Source organism: Macrosteles quadrilineatus, unplaced genomic scaffold (genome assembly GCF_028750875.1).
Source record: "Macrosteles quadrilineatus isolate MER2022 unplaced genomic scaffold, UCM_ALF_1.0 Scaffold_6__1_contigs__length_79288215, whole genome shotgun sequence".
Lineage (NCBI taxonomy): Eukaryota > Metazoa > Arthropoda > Insecta > Hemiptera > Cicadellidae > Macrosteles > Macrosteles quadrilineatus.
Genome location: NW_026542599.1, coordinates 50,908,176 through 50,926,485, shown reverse-complemented (window position 1 = coordinate 50,926,485; position 18,310 = coordinate 50,908,176). Strand labels below are relative to the sequence as shown.

At 35.7% G+C, this 18,310-nt stretch overlaps 2 protein-coding genes across 3 annotated transcripts; one reads left to right on the top strand and one right to left on the bottom strand.

Moving 5' to 3' along the window:
- The first annotated feature begins 2,543 nt into the window (after positions 1-2,543).
- LOC128997524 (uncharacterized) lies at positions 2,544-2,966 on the top strand. The gene has a single exon (XM_054423164.1). It carries the CDS (start codon positions 2,544-2,546, stop codon positions 2,964-2,966), a length of 423 nt encoding a protein of 140 aa, XP_054279139.1.
- A 3,081-nt stretch (positions 2,967-6,047) lies between these two features.
- LOC128996558 (receptor expression-enhancing protein 5-like) lies at positions 6,048-14,419 on the bottom strand. 2 transcript variants are annotated; one of them, XM_054421950.1, is made up of 5 exons: positions 14,150-14,419; positions 10,966-11,198; positions 9,854-9,989; positions 8,625-8,704; positions 6,048-6,212 (listed from the first exon to the last, which is right to left on the bottom strand). In XM_054421950.1, the coding sequence occupies exons 1-4, from the start codon at positions 14,277-14,279 to the stop codon at positions 8,652-8,654; spliced, it is 552 nt and encodes a 183-aa protein (XP_054277925.1). In that variant the 5' UTR covers positions 14,280-14,419; the 3' UTR covers positions 6,048-6,212; positions 8,625-8,651. The 2 variants fall into 2 exon arrangements, with proteins under 2 accessions (XP_054277925.1, XP_054277926.1); XM_054421951.1 differs by lacking the exon at positions 14,150-14,419 and adding an exon at positions 13,917-14,051.
- Positions 14,420-18,310: the final 3,891 nt, after the last annotated feature.

Below are 18,310 nucleotides of genomic sequence, written 5' to 3'. Positions count from 1 at the left end.
GAAATCCAACATGGCTTCCACTACAGAAGACTCTTAAGTTGTTGGCGATAACAGTTATAGTGCAAGTGTAAAGTTTTAGTGCATCTAATTAATGTTGGAATTGATTAAATAACTGCCTATCATTATCAGCTTCTTCCGTCACTACTTTATCTGGTTCTTCTTGTTCACGACGCCACTCTCTTACAATATTTGCATTATTGGTGCGACGAGCAATATTACGACGTGGCCTTTGAGGCATGCTCAAAACAAATATAGCAAAACTGTTACTTCCATTGATAAACTGTTACATTCCAACTTTAACCTAGGATGAAAGCTAGGTGGGGCACACGGAAGATTTCTCAGGTACCCCGTTTGACGTCACTAACTGCTGACGTCACTAACTGCTGCGTCTGAAGAAACAGACAATTTTATAATTTTTCTATTATTAAATTAAACTGTCATTACCTAACAAAACGTGCCGATAATGGAAAAATCGAATAAAGGTTTACTAATCTAAAAATTAGTTTTGTTCATAAAATGAAATTATAAATGCCTAAAATTGAATTTTATAATTTTTTAATTATAAAATTAAACTGTCATAACCTAACCAAACTTGCTGATATGAAAAAATTGTTGTCAAAAAGTCAATGCTACCAGCGGGATTCGAACCCGGTACAATAGGATTATCAGCCCAACACGCTATCCACTACACCACCGAGGCCGATGGCTCATACCGTATCGTTGCGGTATTGGTGTTCCCTCAAAGTGACATCAGCAGTTAGTGACGTCAAACGGCACCTGAGAAATCTTCCGTGTGCCGTTTCGGGATGAAAGTAAACATTGAAATGTGAACAAAACAGTTGCACACAATTAACATATGTTTATCTTATTTAAATGAAACAAGATAAACCCATATGTCATAAGCCGAATATAATTATTTTTCTTTCAACTTACATTAAAATAACAAGCGAAATTTCGTGACCCGTAAAATAAAATCCAGAAGGAAATTTGCAAATATTTTTTTTTTACCAAAACATTGTGCTCACTATTCTCTAGCTGTTGGCCAAATTTCATATCAATTGGTCAAGCCATTACATTCTGATGCTCTTACAAAAAAGTTACAAAGTGAGGGAAAGTGAGCTTCGCTCGCTCCACTCGCTTTGCTCAATTATTTCAGTCCCAGAAATGTATCTCTACCCTCAGAGATGAAATATTTTGTTAACCCACTCTCGATGTAAGTCATCAACAGAAGTAATATGAAGATATAAAATTAATATAATAAAAATGTAAATTTTGCTTGTCTCTCGCCGGCCCTGGTAGGACCTCACCTCACCGAACTCCATGGCTTTCTTAACTCAGGTTAAGTCTTTAAATATTAAGTAGATCTAAGATTAAGATAGCAGGCTAAATTATCAATTTAAGGGGAAGCCAGCAGGCTTTCGCCCTATTCACAGAAATGTGAATTCAAAAAATTATGATTAGGGCCTACCTCGCTAAACGAGGTAATCCTTCCTAGACATGCAATAGTCACCACGTTGAAAACCTAAGTATTAAATCATTCAGGAATTGCCTTAGGAGTCCAAATCTTTTCAAGAAGGAGTTAGGGAACGCAACAGACCTATTTTATCATTGTCTCAATTTTACACTATTTAGCAGTTTAGTTTGGAAGGTTAGGTGTAGTTCTGTGTTCTATTTAAATTATAAGTAATCAAAGCTGGCTTGGCCTGAGTAAAGATTTCCGCCCTCTGGTCCCCCAACAACGTTTCCTATTAAATTGTCATTTTATGAGGGTAGCAGAGGATAGCACGCTCTTAGCACAGCAGTCAGGCAATTACCTACATATTTCACTCAATTGCAATAAATACATCACATCTCCAAAGAATTCATTACCCAGTTTGCACCCTCGGCTACATATGGTACAGCCAACAGGTTAAATGGTACAGCCACTGTTATAGTCGTAAATGATGGAGTTCTTGAGACCCGAAATGTTTCTAGGGTCATTGGATGTCTTCTCTTACGCAGGGCGTGTGAATTATACAACCACTGTGATAAACACATGTGCACATCACACTCATTTTTATTCTGTAACGATTAATACAATAGTATATTTTTCATCACTAGGAGCAAAAGTGTCTCTTTCGCAATCGTTTTTTACAAGTGAGGCGCAGCCGAGCTTGACGATTAAGTAACAAAAAGACACTTTCGCTTTGTGTGATAAACAACTATTTTCACCATACTGTGTGAAAAAACCTTCCTATCGTTACAAAATTAGACCACACAACTTGAGGTTATACAAAGTCGTCATACATTTACATTTCTGTCGTTTACAAACATAACTTAAAGTATCGTGTGATTAGCAGCGTTTTCATAATGTGTGTAAAATTGTAAACAACATTTATAATGTGCCATTAACAAATTTTGAGGTTAGCAAATTGAAAAATTTACCACATGTTTGTTCTGTTCATTATTTAAAGTTACCCAGAAACGATGATTTTGCAGACGATTTAGAGAACTAAAAACGGCTGATTTCCGTACAATATGATTTTTGTTTCAGTGACTCAGTGATGGTGGCTCTAAGGACGCTCTATGGCGTAGCCGCAGTTGGAGGAATGGTCACAGCGCTCACAGGCTACACACTTCACGGAATATTGCAGAAAAGGGTGCGAGACTCTCCTGTTTATAAGGAGACGATGAAAATAATCAACACTAATCCTGTTGGTTCAAGATGTCTAGGTGTTCCTGTACGAAGCGATAACGTTGATGTTACAAACAGCAACAATATTTTGTCTCAGAGATATTGCCAGTTAGAACTCCCGGTGTATGGTTCTAGATGTAAGGGAAAGATATATTTGCAAGCGGACAGGCTCACAGCTGAAGACGAGTGGAATCTGTACAAGTTAGAATTAGAAGTTCTTGATGATCTTGGTGGAAAAGTGAACATAATCAATAAAGAACCTGCATTGCAAAAGGAGACAACTTCATTTTAAGTAGTAAAGAATATGTGTATTTTGTTAAGTTTGTGCCTTATTAATATTTCAGCTTGATCCAACTATATAAATAAACGTGTGATTGAATCGATACCGATATGTATTACTGTAGGACCCTGGGCCACTCCTTATTTATGTAGGCCTACACAGATTACCAGTTTTTTGCCAGTGTGGTATTGAGCAATAATTTGGAAGTTCATAGCTGGAGCAATCATTTTAACCCCCTTTATCCGATTCCCTAGAGCCGTTTTGATGATTAATATTGGCAACACTACAGTAGTTTGATAGCTAAAGCTTCCACACAAAAATATGCATTGCCCATCTACGCTCAGATGACAAACTTATAAGTTTAATTTACACAGGCGATCCAATAGGCCTAGTCAATGGTGATATATAAGATTATGCTTAATTAAAAAGAGTGCTTATCCGACAGAAATTAGAAATTGACATCACCTCATTCTGTTGGTTACTAAATTCAAATAGGTTTCAATTCTAAACCTGGCAACCACATTTAAAAGGGAATGCGACATTATAAATATTAGTGTATCATTCACTCTTCAATGGTTTTTAATAAATACAAGCTGCTATACTCGGCTTTGCAACGGGAAGAAAGTGTGACCTAGAGAGCTATTAGTGGTGCGTGGTGCTTATGTGTGTTTTAAAATACAGCAACTCCATGATTTAGTTTGAAAATATAAACTGATTTAAAAGTGTTACCTACTTACTCTAAAAAAACCCCTACTTTTAATGTTAATAGATCCAAAAAAATATAGCAAACTGTAGAAAACGTATACAACCATTCCTTAAAACCAAACATAACCCTCCTCAATCTACATAAAACATCTTTTCCCTACAGTCACCCGACAAAGTTGGCTTCCTTGTACTGTTTATAGTACAGAAAGCTGCTAATTGCTGCATATTTATACTTTGCCGTACGGTTTATACTTTGCCGCACATCAGGATTCCAACGAAACAACACAAAACAGCGTGGTTCCATTATGCACGTAATCCGTGTACGCTTGGAAATAGGTTGGCAACACTTAAAGATAATTATACTACGAGCAGCTGATTGACTATTATAACTACGATTTAACCTGTCATTTGGTGTTTATAGTTTCGGTATTTCTGAACTTTTCTTTTAAACGTTTTTAAAACCTTCCTACGATCTTAATAAACAACAAAATACCTTTTAAGCATTTTTTTTTTAGGCGCGGAAACCACTTCAAATTACAAAAACATACGGAACTATATTCTCAAAACGCGGAGCACATTTCTTGCCAAGGAAAAATAGCGGAGTGATATGGACCGCGGGTACTACTTTCTCTAGGGCACCATTTGTGTTGCCAGCTGAACCTAAAAACGTGTTGCATAGTGTTTGAAAGACTAATTATTTATATGCTTTATAGTGACTGTAGGAAAAATATAATGTGCAACACGAGTGAAAAAGGCCTTTGCTGCACTCGAGATCATTCCACACTCGCCTGCGGCTCGTGCGTAAACATTGCTCTCGTGTGCAGCAAAGTGCCACTTTCACCACTAGTTACACAAATAACTATTTCTGTAAATAAACAAACACCAGTTCATTGTACTGACCAGCTGTTTTATTAACTAAATTAAATTGAATCATTTAAACTTTGGAAGCATGCCAGGCACAGCCATTTGGAAATCAGCCTGTGGGGCAGAGCCCTACAGAAATTTATCCATATCAATACTTTTCGGCAAATCTACACACTCTAAGCTTCATTTTGACGTGCCATATGCCTATATTTTTATTTGGTAAATGGCTTTAACCGTTTACATAAAATTTGATTGTATCACTTTATAATATAGTATAATATAATAGATATAGGATGGAGAGGACACAGCCAACTCACCTGATGAATGGTTGTAGATGAGTCAAAGAACACATAAAAACACACACATAATAATACTTGATATTTTGCCTCTTTCAGAGGCGAAATATAGTTTTTTTATACTATCCTATTTTAAACTGTTGTTTTTGTAAATGCCATCTAGGCCTACTTCTGAAGAAGCCTCTGAAAGAAGCGAAATGTCAAGTATTATTATGTGTTCTTTTGACTCGTCTGCAACCTTTCATCAGGTGAGTTAGCTGTGTCCTCTCCATCCTTTATATTTATGTTATTCGTTGTGACCCTTGGTTGGAATATATAATTGATAAAATGGAAGAATTACCTTATCTTACCACAGTTTCTAGTATGACAGCTAGTTTCGTTCCTTAGAACATCGTCAGGTCATTGTATGCAACCACATCATCAATGTATTAATACATTGTGGTACGTCAAAAGATTCTTTAAAACACTGTCAGAAGCACAATAGTAAAAACTAGTCATGTTGATCAAATTATTAAAATTGAATAAAAAGTGATAAAACTGGTTAAAACTGTAAAGGCTGGCCAAGCACTCTCTTATCACTGTCACTGACTAAATAAAACTGACTGAATCATGAGGTGTCTTCCTTCATCTTCATCTCTCCAGTGCCACCTATATTTCAGTTTGTTTTGTTCTTCTTATTTGATAATTCTTTGATTTGTAGCTTGTCGATATATTATCAAGTCAAATATTATATTTGATACATATATTGACAAGCTACAAATCAAAGAAGTATCAAATAAGAAGAACCAAACTGAAATACAGGTAGCACTTGAGAGATGAAGATGACCACCTCATGATTCAGTCAGTTTTATTTAGTCAGTGACAGTGATAAGAGAGTCTCTTATCACTGTCACTGACTAAATAAAACTGACTGAATCATAAAAAAGGAATCTCACCTGTGTTAATGTTGTTAAACAAATGTAACTCAAGTATTGTAAATGTTAACATTTTTAGAGAAATTGGCTACTATCCCTAATTTAAGTACTGGTAAACAAGTACCTTTTTAGTAGAAGAGATTAAAATCTTACTTTCATGCTTAAAAAAAATGTGTTCAGTTCATTCAAGACAAGTTTAGTTCAAGGGTTTAGAACGAAAAAATAATAATAAAATAAATAAACTAAGAGTCAGGTCTCAGTCTGGTAAATTATTTAATTTACCAAAAGGTTTTAATAAAAGTCAACCATCAATATATATACATAAAAGGTTTTTATTCTCCCAACAGATCATAAACGTAATGGTTCTGATATAACAATAAACAATAGATCCGTGAGTGATGTATACAAAATAAATTGCATTGTGCAGCAAACTTGTCTGGTATAATGGCTCTTTGAAGGCTCCAGCTAACGACAAGTGTCTGCAAAAAACATCAATCAACGGAATTACATTCTGATAAAGTAAAAGGTTGTGTCAAGAATAAGATAAAAAGCAAATTAAGCAAGGTTGAGGAAGTAGGGGATTCATTGCATTGACAACCTTTTACTTTTAGATTCCATTGCAACACTATCCAAGTTTTAAGAGCTAAAAACGTTGAATAAAGAATTGATATTGCAATATCATTATTTGATAACTCTCAAGATTATAAGTGAGTTCAAAGTTCTTATCAATCAGTCATGTGTGAGTCATATAATACGCAGTCCACTCTAATCGGAATCTTTATCAGGTGTGTGCATGGAAAATGTTTGAACAGACAATATTTCATTTGGATATTTCGAAAACATTCAGACGATTCGTGGCTCGCTAAGGCATTTAGAAATTATGATTCCTTATACTGTACCTGCTACAGAACACTTTTGATTATCCGAGCCCCAGGGTTAAACGAGGTCGTTTTAGGCCTAAATATTTTAATTTCCTATCAGAAAACAATAATAGTTACAACAACAATAATACAAACAATAATAACAATAATAGGTTTTAAAAACTGCAGGAGTCCACCTTATTTTGTTTTTATTTAATCCTGTAAAGTGCTGGCTTGGCATCCTTAAATAACACTGTATTTTAAGTTTTCCAAGACAATTGAAGAAGTGTTACACCCAATGGCGCCGACTTACGAGCGCTACTCGTACAGCCACTGCAGGCCCGGCGGCCGACTCACGAGTGGCGCTCCTGACACCGCTACACAGTGCCAATAGTTATTTTATTGTTATAATTTTATGAGCCCACTTTTCTTACTTCTTATGATGTTCAAAAATAAAATTGCTTATTGTTTTGCCTTGTTACTAATTTATTTTTGAAAATAACAAACAAGGTTGTGTTGTAATGGAAACCAGGTATCACCCAAAATCAGCTGCGTTAACGTAAAACAAAAAATTCTTTTCTATGTCATTACTGTACTTATAAAATAAACAACTTCAGGGTGGCTAGTGAAATCACATTGAAAAATTCCCTGACTTTTCCCTGACAATTCCATGATTTTTTTAAAACTTTCCCTGATCGACAAATTCAAAATTACAATTTTAATACTAACTAATTCTTCAAAAGGACTAATCTTTTTCTGGAGAATATCTTATGTTTGTTTATATGAAAAACATTCATAAAATCTATAGATACAGGCTAGCTTATATTCAAACTTTGACAGTTACCTTAGTAAAACTAAACTGATTTTGATAAGATGATACGCAGTTTATAAAAAAATTTAATTTGTACAAAAACACAAAATTTCACTAAAAAACTAAGATTTCAAGTTGCGGCACACATACTCTCACTAGATCGACCTTTCCTAACAATTATTAAAATTATTTTAAACCTTCTACAATTTTCCTTGACTTATGACAAAGTTCCCTGACTTTTCCAGATATTTAATATTCCCTGACATTTCCAGGTTTTCCAGGTCACTAGTCACCCTGAAGGGAATCAATTTAACTTTTTAATAGTAGTTTCATTTGGTGTTTGGATTAATCCTGGAATTTGTAAATCAATTTTACTTAGACTACAAATTTGGTAAAACTAATTGCCGACAGAGGGTGCTGAACATGTTTTCGTTATTAACACTGCCAATAACATGTTGAAATACATTTCCATTAAAATACCATTGATAAGTTTGTTCACTACCCTAACCTCAAAAACCAAAACACCTCCTTGTTATCCGAGATTCTCGGTAAACGAGGTAGTCTCGGTCTCAACAACCTCGGTTAATCGGGAGTGTACTGTAGGTTAGGACCTTATAGCAACATTTTAGTTAGTTGAACTAGAATTTCCCTTAGGAAAAAAATGACTACCACTGTACTAAATTTACACACACATCAGACAATACCTAAATACACAACATTGTTGTAGGGGAAGGGTACTCGCCAAAATACTACTCATCAGCTCCATTGTTTAGGTCTACCTATGTGACAGCTGTCATTTTATTTAACTCTCCTAACCCCTGACGATTTTTAAAATGTCATATATTTATGAATTTTACGAACCACCCAATCCTACAACTACCCTGGAAGCCTCAACTGTTTACTCCCTACAGGGATTCAAACTCCCGATATCTATGGTGCTGACAACTGGCCAGAGAAAACCCCTCAGACTAGTCGCTATTGACTAGGCCTACCCCATGATGAATACAATTGTAAAACAAGTACAAATGTTGTGGTTCTTAATTCATTCTCAGGTTGCAGTATATGTCATGTGCAGCCTTCAGCCGTTTTAATTTAGTTATCCTCTCATAGTTTTAGAAGTTGCTATACTTCTACAATTCTGGTGTGCAATATATAATTCAGCGCTCTGGAGAATGTTGGGTACAAGACAGTCTCTTAAAAATAATTAACGCTTTACTTACTTTGTAGGAAAAAAGAAACGACCCTCTTTAATCATCCTTTTGATCTCCCGTGAGTAGCTTCTGGGCAACAAGCTTTGATGCTGGAAAAATGGTTTGAATTATAATTACAAGTAAAATAAAGTACAGTATACAAAAAAAAAAAAAATACCTGCTGTTTTAAATTGGATCAAAAATGATACAGTAGACTCCCCCTTATCCGGACACCTTTTAACCGGACATTGGTTTAACCGGACCACACTCGGTAGAAGTGACATCTCTTTAACCGGATAATTTTATCAGCACATCGGTTTAACCGGACTAGATTGGCAGGAAGTGGGCGGTACTGAAACGATTGTTCTCGTGGGAAAGATTTGAGACCAGTGATTACGTGTCTAAATACAATGCTCTCCTAATTTTAAGTCAAATACTGTATAACTTAGAGTATGCATTTAAACGGTCTGTTTTAATGAGATTTTTGGTCGGTTTAACCGGAAAAACCGTTATCCAGATTGGCCTTGGTCCCGAGGAGTCCGGATAAGAGGGAGTCTACTGTAAATAAATTGAAGTGTAACTAACCTGTTCTTAATGTTTGCTACTAGCCCAAGATTTTGTAGGAAGACAAGTACGTTAAGAATGGTCAGAAGAAACCAGCTAGCCTTTTTATAAAAAAAATGCAAGTAAAAAGTATCTCTTGACACTATTGAGGGGTTGATAGGACTTGTATGAGATGAGTGGTTTGAATCAAGGCCCAACTAGAAAAACAGGCCATGCTGCAGCGCAACACTACGTCACAGTGGTGGATGGTTGTACTAAAATCTTACCATTAAATCTGACAAACAGCCAGCATAATACCTTAAACATATGGGATATTGCAATGAATCTATCAACAAATCTATCCACTAGTGTGACGTCATGGATCCTGCAGCATGGCCTGTTTTTTCTAATGGGTCTTGTTTCAATCCCTAGGATGTGTACAAAAAACTCTAGGGCTTTTGGCCACTTTCAAGATATGAAAAGCTTTGAGATCCTCTTTATAAAAATGCAACAGGGATGGACAGATACTAAATATAAAAATTCTAAATATTGATTGAAATTATTCTAATTATTGTGTTGAGATTCCTTTAAACTCTTAAAAATTTATTGAAAATGAAACTGATAAATAAATAGGCTGACCACAATAGAGACAAAAATTTACAGTCTCATATCTTCTAAAAACCATTCTTTATAAAATTTGACTTGAAAACACTGACCTCCGCCAACGATGTTGGAAATGGCGTCGTCAACATCGGCTTGGTGTTTGAGGAATCTGGGACGGATCACCTTGTCGTACAGAAGAATAGAACCGTTGTTGGTGGTAGGCCAGAAACACCAGGTGAAGAATATTGCCTTAAAAATTAAGATTTTATCACATGATAGTTGGGCTACAAGTTTTCAGTAGAAATACACAATTGCAATTTGCAATTGTACAAAAATAATGTTTTTTATTTTGATTCTGCCATGATAGTCATTCAGGAATCTGCTGCCATTAACTCATTTTAGATGTTTACAATCAAGTCACAAGTTATTGTAAGTAATTTTGGTAGTTTGAAACTTTATCTTTAAAAAGTTGACAATCTAATAAATGGGACATAATCTAAAAATAAGCTTTTTATTTTCACTTCACTCCCTTAACACGATTTGGAGATTCCTCAAATTCAATCAATGAATACCGGTAGGCCTACACTAACTTAAAACCACGGTGTTTACTCAAGGGAGGTATATGAGCCTACAATGACAGCTGTGGGCTTCTGATTAGCTGAGGGGACACCATTACCGCAACGATATGGTGTGGAGCCATCGGCCTCGGTGGTCCAATGGTTAGCGTAGCGGGCTGATAAGCTGTAGGTCCCAGGTTCGAATCCCACCGGCAGCACTAACATTTTGTCTAAGATTTTTTCATTTTTAGCAAGTTTGGTTAGGTTACGACAGTTTAATTTTTAAATTAAAAATTGTAAAATTGAATTGGAGGCATTTAAAATTTTAATTAAGCTATTAACAGAACTATTTTTTCGATTAGTAAACCTTCATTATAGCCAAGTGCTCTCTACTACAGCGCTGTTCACGTAAGAATTTTTAACTAATATGCCTCATTTATACCTCTTGTCAGACCCCTTAAAACACACACTACACTAACACTAGAGTAGGCTAATAAATGTAAGTTTATGAAACAGATGATCTTAGTAGCCTACTAAGATAAGATAATTAACAAAGCTGAAAGTGAAATATTTGCAGGTATTTGGCAAACAGTTGCAAAAATATATTTAACGTTAGCAGACTATAAATAAAATAAACTACTTATGACTGTAAAATAAAGCAGGCCTACCTTAACAAGCCAGTAGAACGGGAACCAGTGAAGCAGAATATCGGACGGATACTCTACAATAGATAGAAGAGCGTAAACAGTCCAGTAGGTGAGCCATTTTGTGTCGTCACCCTTCTGTGGCGATTCAATGGCTTTCATCGAACAATATGCAGGGTAAAGAAAGCCAATGGTATTACACACCAACTGTGCACCATATCCAAATAGCAGGTATAGTGCCAAAAATCCAAGAATCCCTGTGGAATAAAAAAATAATGCTATATTAACTTATTGGATTATTACTCAATCACTCACTTCCTAATATAACTTGCTTAGGCCTATGTCAGATTTCTTCCCCAATTTAAAAACATTAGGTTTTATTTTTTATAAAAAAAGGTAGGCTACCTACTTTTACCTCTCTTTTACCTTACAATCGCCCGTCCACATGGGCCACAGAGGCCTGTGCGTGGAACGTATCCAGTAAAGCAAGTGGTAAGTTTTAGGGTAAGCCTGTACAGTACAAGGGAGAACTAATTTAGGTTACTGATCAAAAGTAACTTAATGACAGGTAAGTTACCAGGAACTGAAAAAACGACATCGCTGCCTTTGGCCCTAGGTCTATGGCGCTACCAACTGAGCCATACTCACCAAAACAAAGTTAATAGGGGAGGTTTAGGCTACTTAACTTACCTAGGTTTGATGCCACAGGGAAGGTAAGTTTTAAGTAGGCCTAAGTCAATAAGGTGTGTTTTTAGTCAAATGTTAACATAAAACAGCTAAGGATAAACCAATTTAAGTTAGGCCTAGCCAAATGTTATGAGGATAAGTTAAGTTATAACTTATCAAAGTTAAACCGCAAATAACAAACATTTTTACTTAAGTTAGCCTATTCTACATAAGAATAACTTAATATGCACAAATTTAATTTGTTTTAGTTTAAGATGGATCAACATGTGGTCCCAGCTAAGGCTATCTTTCACTTTCTATCAGTTAAGTTACCGGTGACCAAGTGAGGTCTGATCCTTCTTAACCCTTTCAGTGGTATGAAACGATATATCGTTGTTTTTAAAAATCTCTAAGGGATAGAGAAGAAGGTTATTTTAACAAAAAGAAGCAAAACGGCCATTGGTGACCTGCATGTTAATAGGATACACTATCAACCACTTAGCTAAAAGATTCGCCCAATCCGATGATTTTGAGGTGTATGTCTAAACCAAGGATTGTGAACACCTCACTATGCCCCAGTGGTTGTAGTATATCGCTACAAACACACAGGTCACCAATTATTTGCCACACAGGACGGGGATCGAACCCGAGCAGACGAATGCCACTGGCCAAGTGACACACGCCCTAGCCTTCTCGGCTATCTGTGCTTGAAGACTGAGGAGTCAAAAACCGGCATTTAAGCTGACGCCACCGACTGCGAACAGATAGCGCTACAGATGGTTGTTCAATGCATTACTAGGTAGCAGCACTAGTTAGTCACGGACTATTTAGATGATATTTTCAGTTGAAACACAACCGTGATCATAATATTGTGTTCCTGAGATTTTGCTGCAAAACATTATTTTCCCTAAAATGGCTATATCATGATAACCTCGTCCAACTAAATCAAAGTTAAATTCAATATTACATTGTAAACTATATGTCTTTTGATTTTATGAGATTTTGGTTTCAAACAATGCTATCATAACATAAAAATGTAAAGGAAAACCAGAAAAATTACAACAAAAACTAAGTTTTATTTAATGTTTACTACAAATACCAGGATTTATCTTTGCTATACATTTTGGTATTGTCTTATTATTCAAAATTAGCCTAATTAATAAAATAGTGACAACATTACTGTACAGTTAAAATTCAACAACAGGTAATGGAATTGAAAGGCAAACAAAAAAGTCTTACGAAATACGAATTATTGGCCTAGCACTGAAAGGGTTAAGTTAACTTACGCCTAACCTTTAACTTAAAAATAACCATGGAACCATTTTGGACTTTTTAAATGCACTGGTGGTCTCTTTAAACCGTACATTTGCCCACGACCACATAAGTTATATTGCCTCTTGGGCTTGTGTGTGGAACGTATTCTAAAAAGCAAGGGCTGGAACAGCGCGAGGTTGAACTGTAGGCCTGTAAGTTACTGATTAAAAGTAGTGTCAGGTAACTTATCCTACCAGGATCCAGACCCACGACATCGCTGCCTTAAGCTAGAAGTCCATGGCACTATCGATTGAGCCACAGATTCACCTGGTTGCTAAGCTTAAGTTAAGTACTTGATGGGTAAGTTTAGCAGCAAAAGTAAAAAGTGACGAAAACAAATTAATACAGATATACATAATTAACTTAAGGCCCTGTTACACATGGCGAGTTTACTCGGCGCAACTAAGTTACTAATCGAAAAGTGAAAATTCACTCGCTAGGAATGCCGGACATGTTCAACTTTTGGGGCGAGTAAGTAGTCGCTGGTAGCCGACCTTGAAATCGACGCTGTCCCCACTTGCCATGTATCTTTAGCTATTCTTATTTCCATTTTTTTGCATGAAATTGCCTTCCTCCAAAATTTGTAACTTAGGCCTACCTATACAGAGGCCTCGCTAGACAGTGCGCTGGATGGCGGTTGTTATCATAATTTTTGTATGACTCATCTAACTTAGTTAGCGATTCATGACTAGGTAAATCAAGGAAAGTCCTACAAACATATTTATGATAACCCAACTGCCACAGCGCACTGTAAAATAAGTGGCAGCCTCCGTAGGCTATAGGCCTAGCACGAATGTACTCTCTAGGCCTATATCATAACTTAAGTTAGGTAGGTCTAGAAAAGACAATGATCATAACAAAGGAAAGAGTAGGATAGCTAAGAAATAGGCATAACTTAGACTAGGACCCCTACAAGTAGGCCTAGGCCTAATAACTTAGGCTAACTTAAATCTAGCCAAATTAGGCTAGGCTAGAGAAATAAATCAAAACCTTACCTAACTGTTTGGGACCTAGCTCTCCTAAAATAGCAGGTATTCCAAATGGAGCCATATTCTGATTAAGTTAAGAGTTTGACCAAATCATTCAAAAGTAACTTAAAGACCGATTCAGACTTCAAACAAAAGTTGCAAAAAGGGGCAATGACGAAAATGCCAACTCTGCTACCTTGGCAAATACGAACATTACAATGATCTACATTTTAACCCAGGAAGAACAGAAATATACATACCTAAAAACAGATACAATCTCTTCACCCCGGTTTTCTCCTCTGCCAGGGCAAACCATGTTGTCCAGGGTTTCTTGGGGTCTTGAAGAGATTTTTCAAGTGATTCTCTGTATTCTGCCACTTTTGCAGCCATTTTAAACTAGAGACGGTAGATTGTTGAATAAAAAATAAGTGTTCGTCAGTGATATTTTAATTTGTAAATAGTTCAATTAAAAAATATACTTCAGCTTCAATTCAAATTAGCTTTCAGCGATGTAATAATAGATCAGATCACGATCACACACAACAGAAACAGACTTGAGCTTGAACGTTACGTCACTACTCCTGTGATGATGATCATCAAGGTTGAGGGAAGGAGATAAAAAATGCAGCTGACTGAAGTAAGACTAAAGTAGAACGGCTAAAACCCTGACTCATCAGGATTCCTGCTGATACGACGAGATATAAATTAATGACGTCAACTTTTACACAGAAAAGCAGAATGACTAAAATACAAAACAATTTTTTTTAACTTACTCGCTTAGACCACAGAGAAGAACTTCTTCATGTCTCTACCAGTCATTGGTTATGTATGTATATGAATTTAATCAGGGTTTGAAGAGGCCTTCTACGTTGTAGAGGAAGATAAGATCAGATGAAGTACTAGATTTGACAAAGATTAGAACAATTGATTAAAAACCCTAGATTAAACATACCATTTCAAGTAAAAGTATTATTTAAGTAGTACATTTAAAGTGTTTGAGGGGCTCTTTTTGGACAGAATCAAGCACAAAGTAGCCAGCATCATCTCCCCTCGTCAGCATGGATTTGTATCAGGACGTTCTACCGTCTTTTGGATTTCTCAAAGGCGTTTGACACAGTGGACCATACTCTTTTCCTCAAAAAACTTGTCAGCCTGGGATTTGATAACACCTCAGTTCGGTGGTTGGCTAGCTACCTCTCGAATAGGCGTCTGTATGTAAAATTTGCAGGCACACTGTCCTCAGAATTTGTCTCCTCCTCAGGGGTACCACAGGGTTTTCACTGTTTGTAAATTATCTACCAGAGACTATTATAACTGACTCTTTACTGTTTGACGATGATGTGAAACTCTTTTCGGCTGTCTCAAAGGAGGAGGATTGCCTCCTTGGGATATCCCTATGTCAGCCCAAATCCTGATCCCTGGGATATCCCACCAGGAAATCCCTGGGATATGCCACCAGGATATTCCTGGGATATCCCACCAGGAGGATATCTATCTTCTATCTATATATTAATAGGCAAGCATGTTTCTTTAAAACCTTTTTTCTCAGCTCGTGTGTATCGTACGGAAAATCTACGCATACCGTTAGAAAGCTAATTTCCTGTAGGTGTGCAGAATCCCTTTATAAACTAAAATAGGCACAAAAATAAGCACACAAAATGAATTTGAAATTTTAAAAAATTAACATGGGTTTTATGGGTTGCTATGGTGATGACGAAATAACAACAAAATATAAACAGAAAATCAAAACAAATGGAAGACATTCCAATCACATGTTTTATTAAACAGTGTGAGGTGAAAATAGAGAAGTTTGCACAAAACATACTTTTGGTCGATTTTTCGACCACGGGGCGTGCTCTCGTATCTATAAAAGAGGAACTATGTATGTGTGTATATGTATATACGTTATGGACTCCGAAACCGCTCGACAGATTGTAATGAAACTTTCAGGCATTATTAAGCGTCTTTCAAGGATGGTTCGAGTGAAGTTTGGTGGTGATCTGTCAAAAGGGCTCTGCCCCAGAGGGTTTTAAGTGGGCCAATGTCAGACTTTTTGATCTACAATGTTTACAAAGAAATATAATTTAAAAGCAGATTTTTACTTTCACCAACTGTTTTTGTAGGTTTGAATAATTACAACATTCTGTATTAGCATTAGTCATGATTTGAAATAGTGCCACAGTGTTTCTACAGAGTGCAGCACAGAAAACTATTTTACTTTTGAATAAGTCCAAATGTATTAAACCCCAATCGCAGCACACCTGTGCACTTAACAACGTTTAAATTCTCCAATGTTAAATATTAAAACATAAAAACCTTTATCAAAGTATTATAAACAATACAAGGGATGACTATTTAAAATTTATGACAACAGCTAATTTGCTACCAAAAGGTGAGTGAGCGTAGCGAACGAACATTAACCTGGAGGCGAGTTAGCGTAACGAACGAGCTAATAACCTGAAAACAAGTGAGCACAGCGAACGAGCTCCAACCTAAAGGTGAGTGAGCGTAGCCAACGAACTTCAACCGGGACGTGATTGAGCCATGCGAATACTTATGAAGTTAAACGGGGCAAAGCCCGTGGGTACAGCTATAGTTATACATAAAAACACAAAATAATAAATATTTAGTCTGAAAAACACTTTTACCAGTTAAGTGTTATTAAATAGCTCATAAAAACAAATTTTGGGAAAAATAGAAACAAAAATATTTTTGCCCAGACGAGTTTTGAACTGAGTACCTTTGACTTATGAAACTCCTACTCTACCTGTTGAGCTACTTGTGATTGTTGATAATACTAATTTTCAAGCGGTTAAGGAGGAGCCGACAGCTGAAATGGTCGCAATACCTACTTAAATATTTTTGATACTATGATTCTGTTTAGGCATGAAGTTGTTAAATTGTTTTTATGGGAGTTGTAGAGAATACTGTAATAAGAATATCGTTTATAATTTTTATATGATTAATTAATATTTCCCCTTGCATTTCAACCAATAAATTTTCTCAAATAAGTTAGAATTTAAATTAAAAAGAAAATATTTAAAATATTATTTTTATTGTAAGCAGGTGTATTATTATTATTATTATTTATTATTATAAAATGGTAAAAATTTAGAGTTTGATAGTTATTATTCCCCATGGGGATATCCTACGGATCTCCAAAGGATGTCCTATGGATACAGTATGATCAGAAATCATGATTAATTTTTATAAATCATTAGTAACGTTATTAGTTATTTTAATTTGAAATAGTATTGAAATACTTTTTAATAACGTTTCTCAAGCACTTGTCACTTGAAAAAATACATCCAATACTATAAAATATGTTTTAATATAGGTAGCCTACCGTGAATATCCATAGGAAGTCCTCAGGATATCTTTAAAATGCATTCGTTTGTGTAATATGATATGTGTAATATGTTAGAGTGATCCTAGGGACATTCTCAAATCCTGGGATCTATGTGGGACATGTGGGAACTGGTCAAGATCCTGTGCTGTGTGGGGAAAGCTGTATTTGGTAGCATATTTCGAGAAGTACTTGAGTTATTAGTGGATTTTACAAATAAATTATGAAAAAAGGATATCGTAGATATTCTAGGGATATGCCAAAGATATTCCTGACCCTCGATCAAAAACCCTCAAAAATTAAATTAATTATTGTAATGGGAATATGTCAGAAATGTCCCAGGGATATACCTATATCTCATGGGATATTGGGACATTTTGGGAACTCTGTGGGATATCCTGAGGATATTCTGTGCTATGTGGGATGGTTATCACCATAAATATATAAATAAATGCAGTGGTGAAGCCAGGTTTTGGTGTAACCATTAGAAAAAAAAATATGGGAAACAGTAAAAATATCTAAATATGCCACAGGGATAGGTAACTGTCAACGCCTAAGCAGTCGAAATCCCATTGTTAGGTGAGAAAAATCTCTACAGTTTGAAGCGACACTGCGTTCCAGGACTGCTTTAGTTGTTTACAAATACTATTTATGTCGAATCACTTAAATTCAAGCTTCCTTTAACAATACTAATCTTTATTTGACCACAAATCAAACTATTCAAAAAATTACTTCAACCTTATTTTTTTTAATATGTTAAAACTATAAAATGTTTATAAATTCATCAGGAAAATACATTTTAGCTATGAAAAATGGATAGAGTTTGAAACAGTTGATTTTGTGTTGTACGAAGTTAGGATTTCAAAAAAACTTTAAAAATACATTCGCAAACCATTTAAAATTTAAAATTAAAATTATGTCCGTTAAATAAAGGGTTGTCTAATAAAATGAACTAGATGTCATCCAGTGGTGGAAAACTCCAAAACATGCGATTGGAATTTCAACCATTTCTTTTGATTTTCTGTTTATGTTTTTTTGTTATTTTGTCACCAGCATGGCAGCCCGTAAGGCCCAT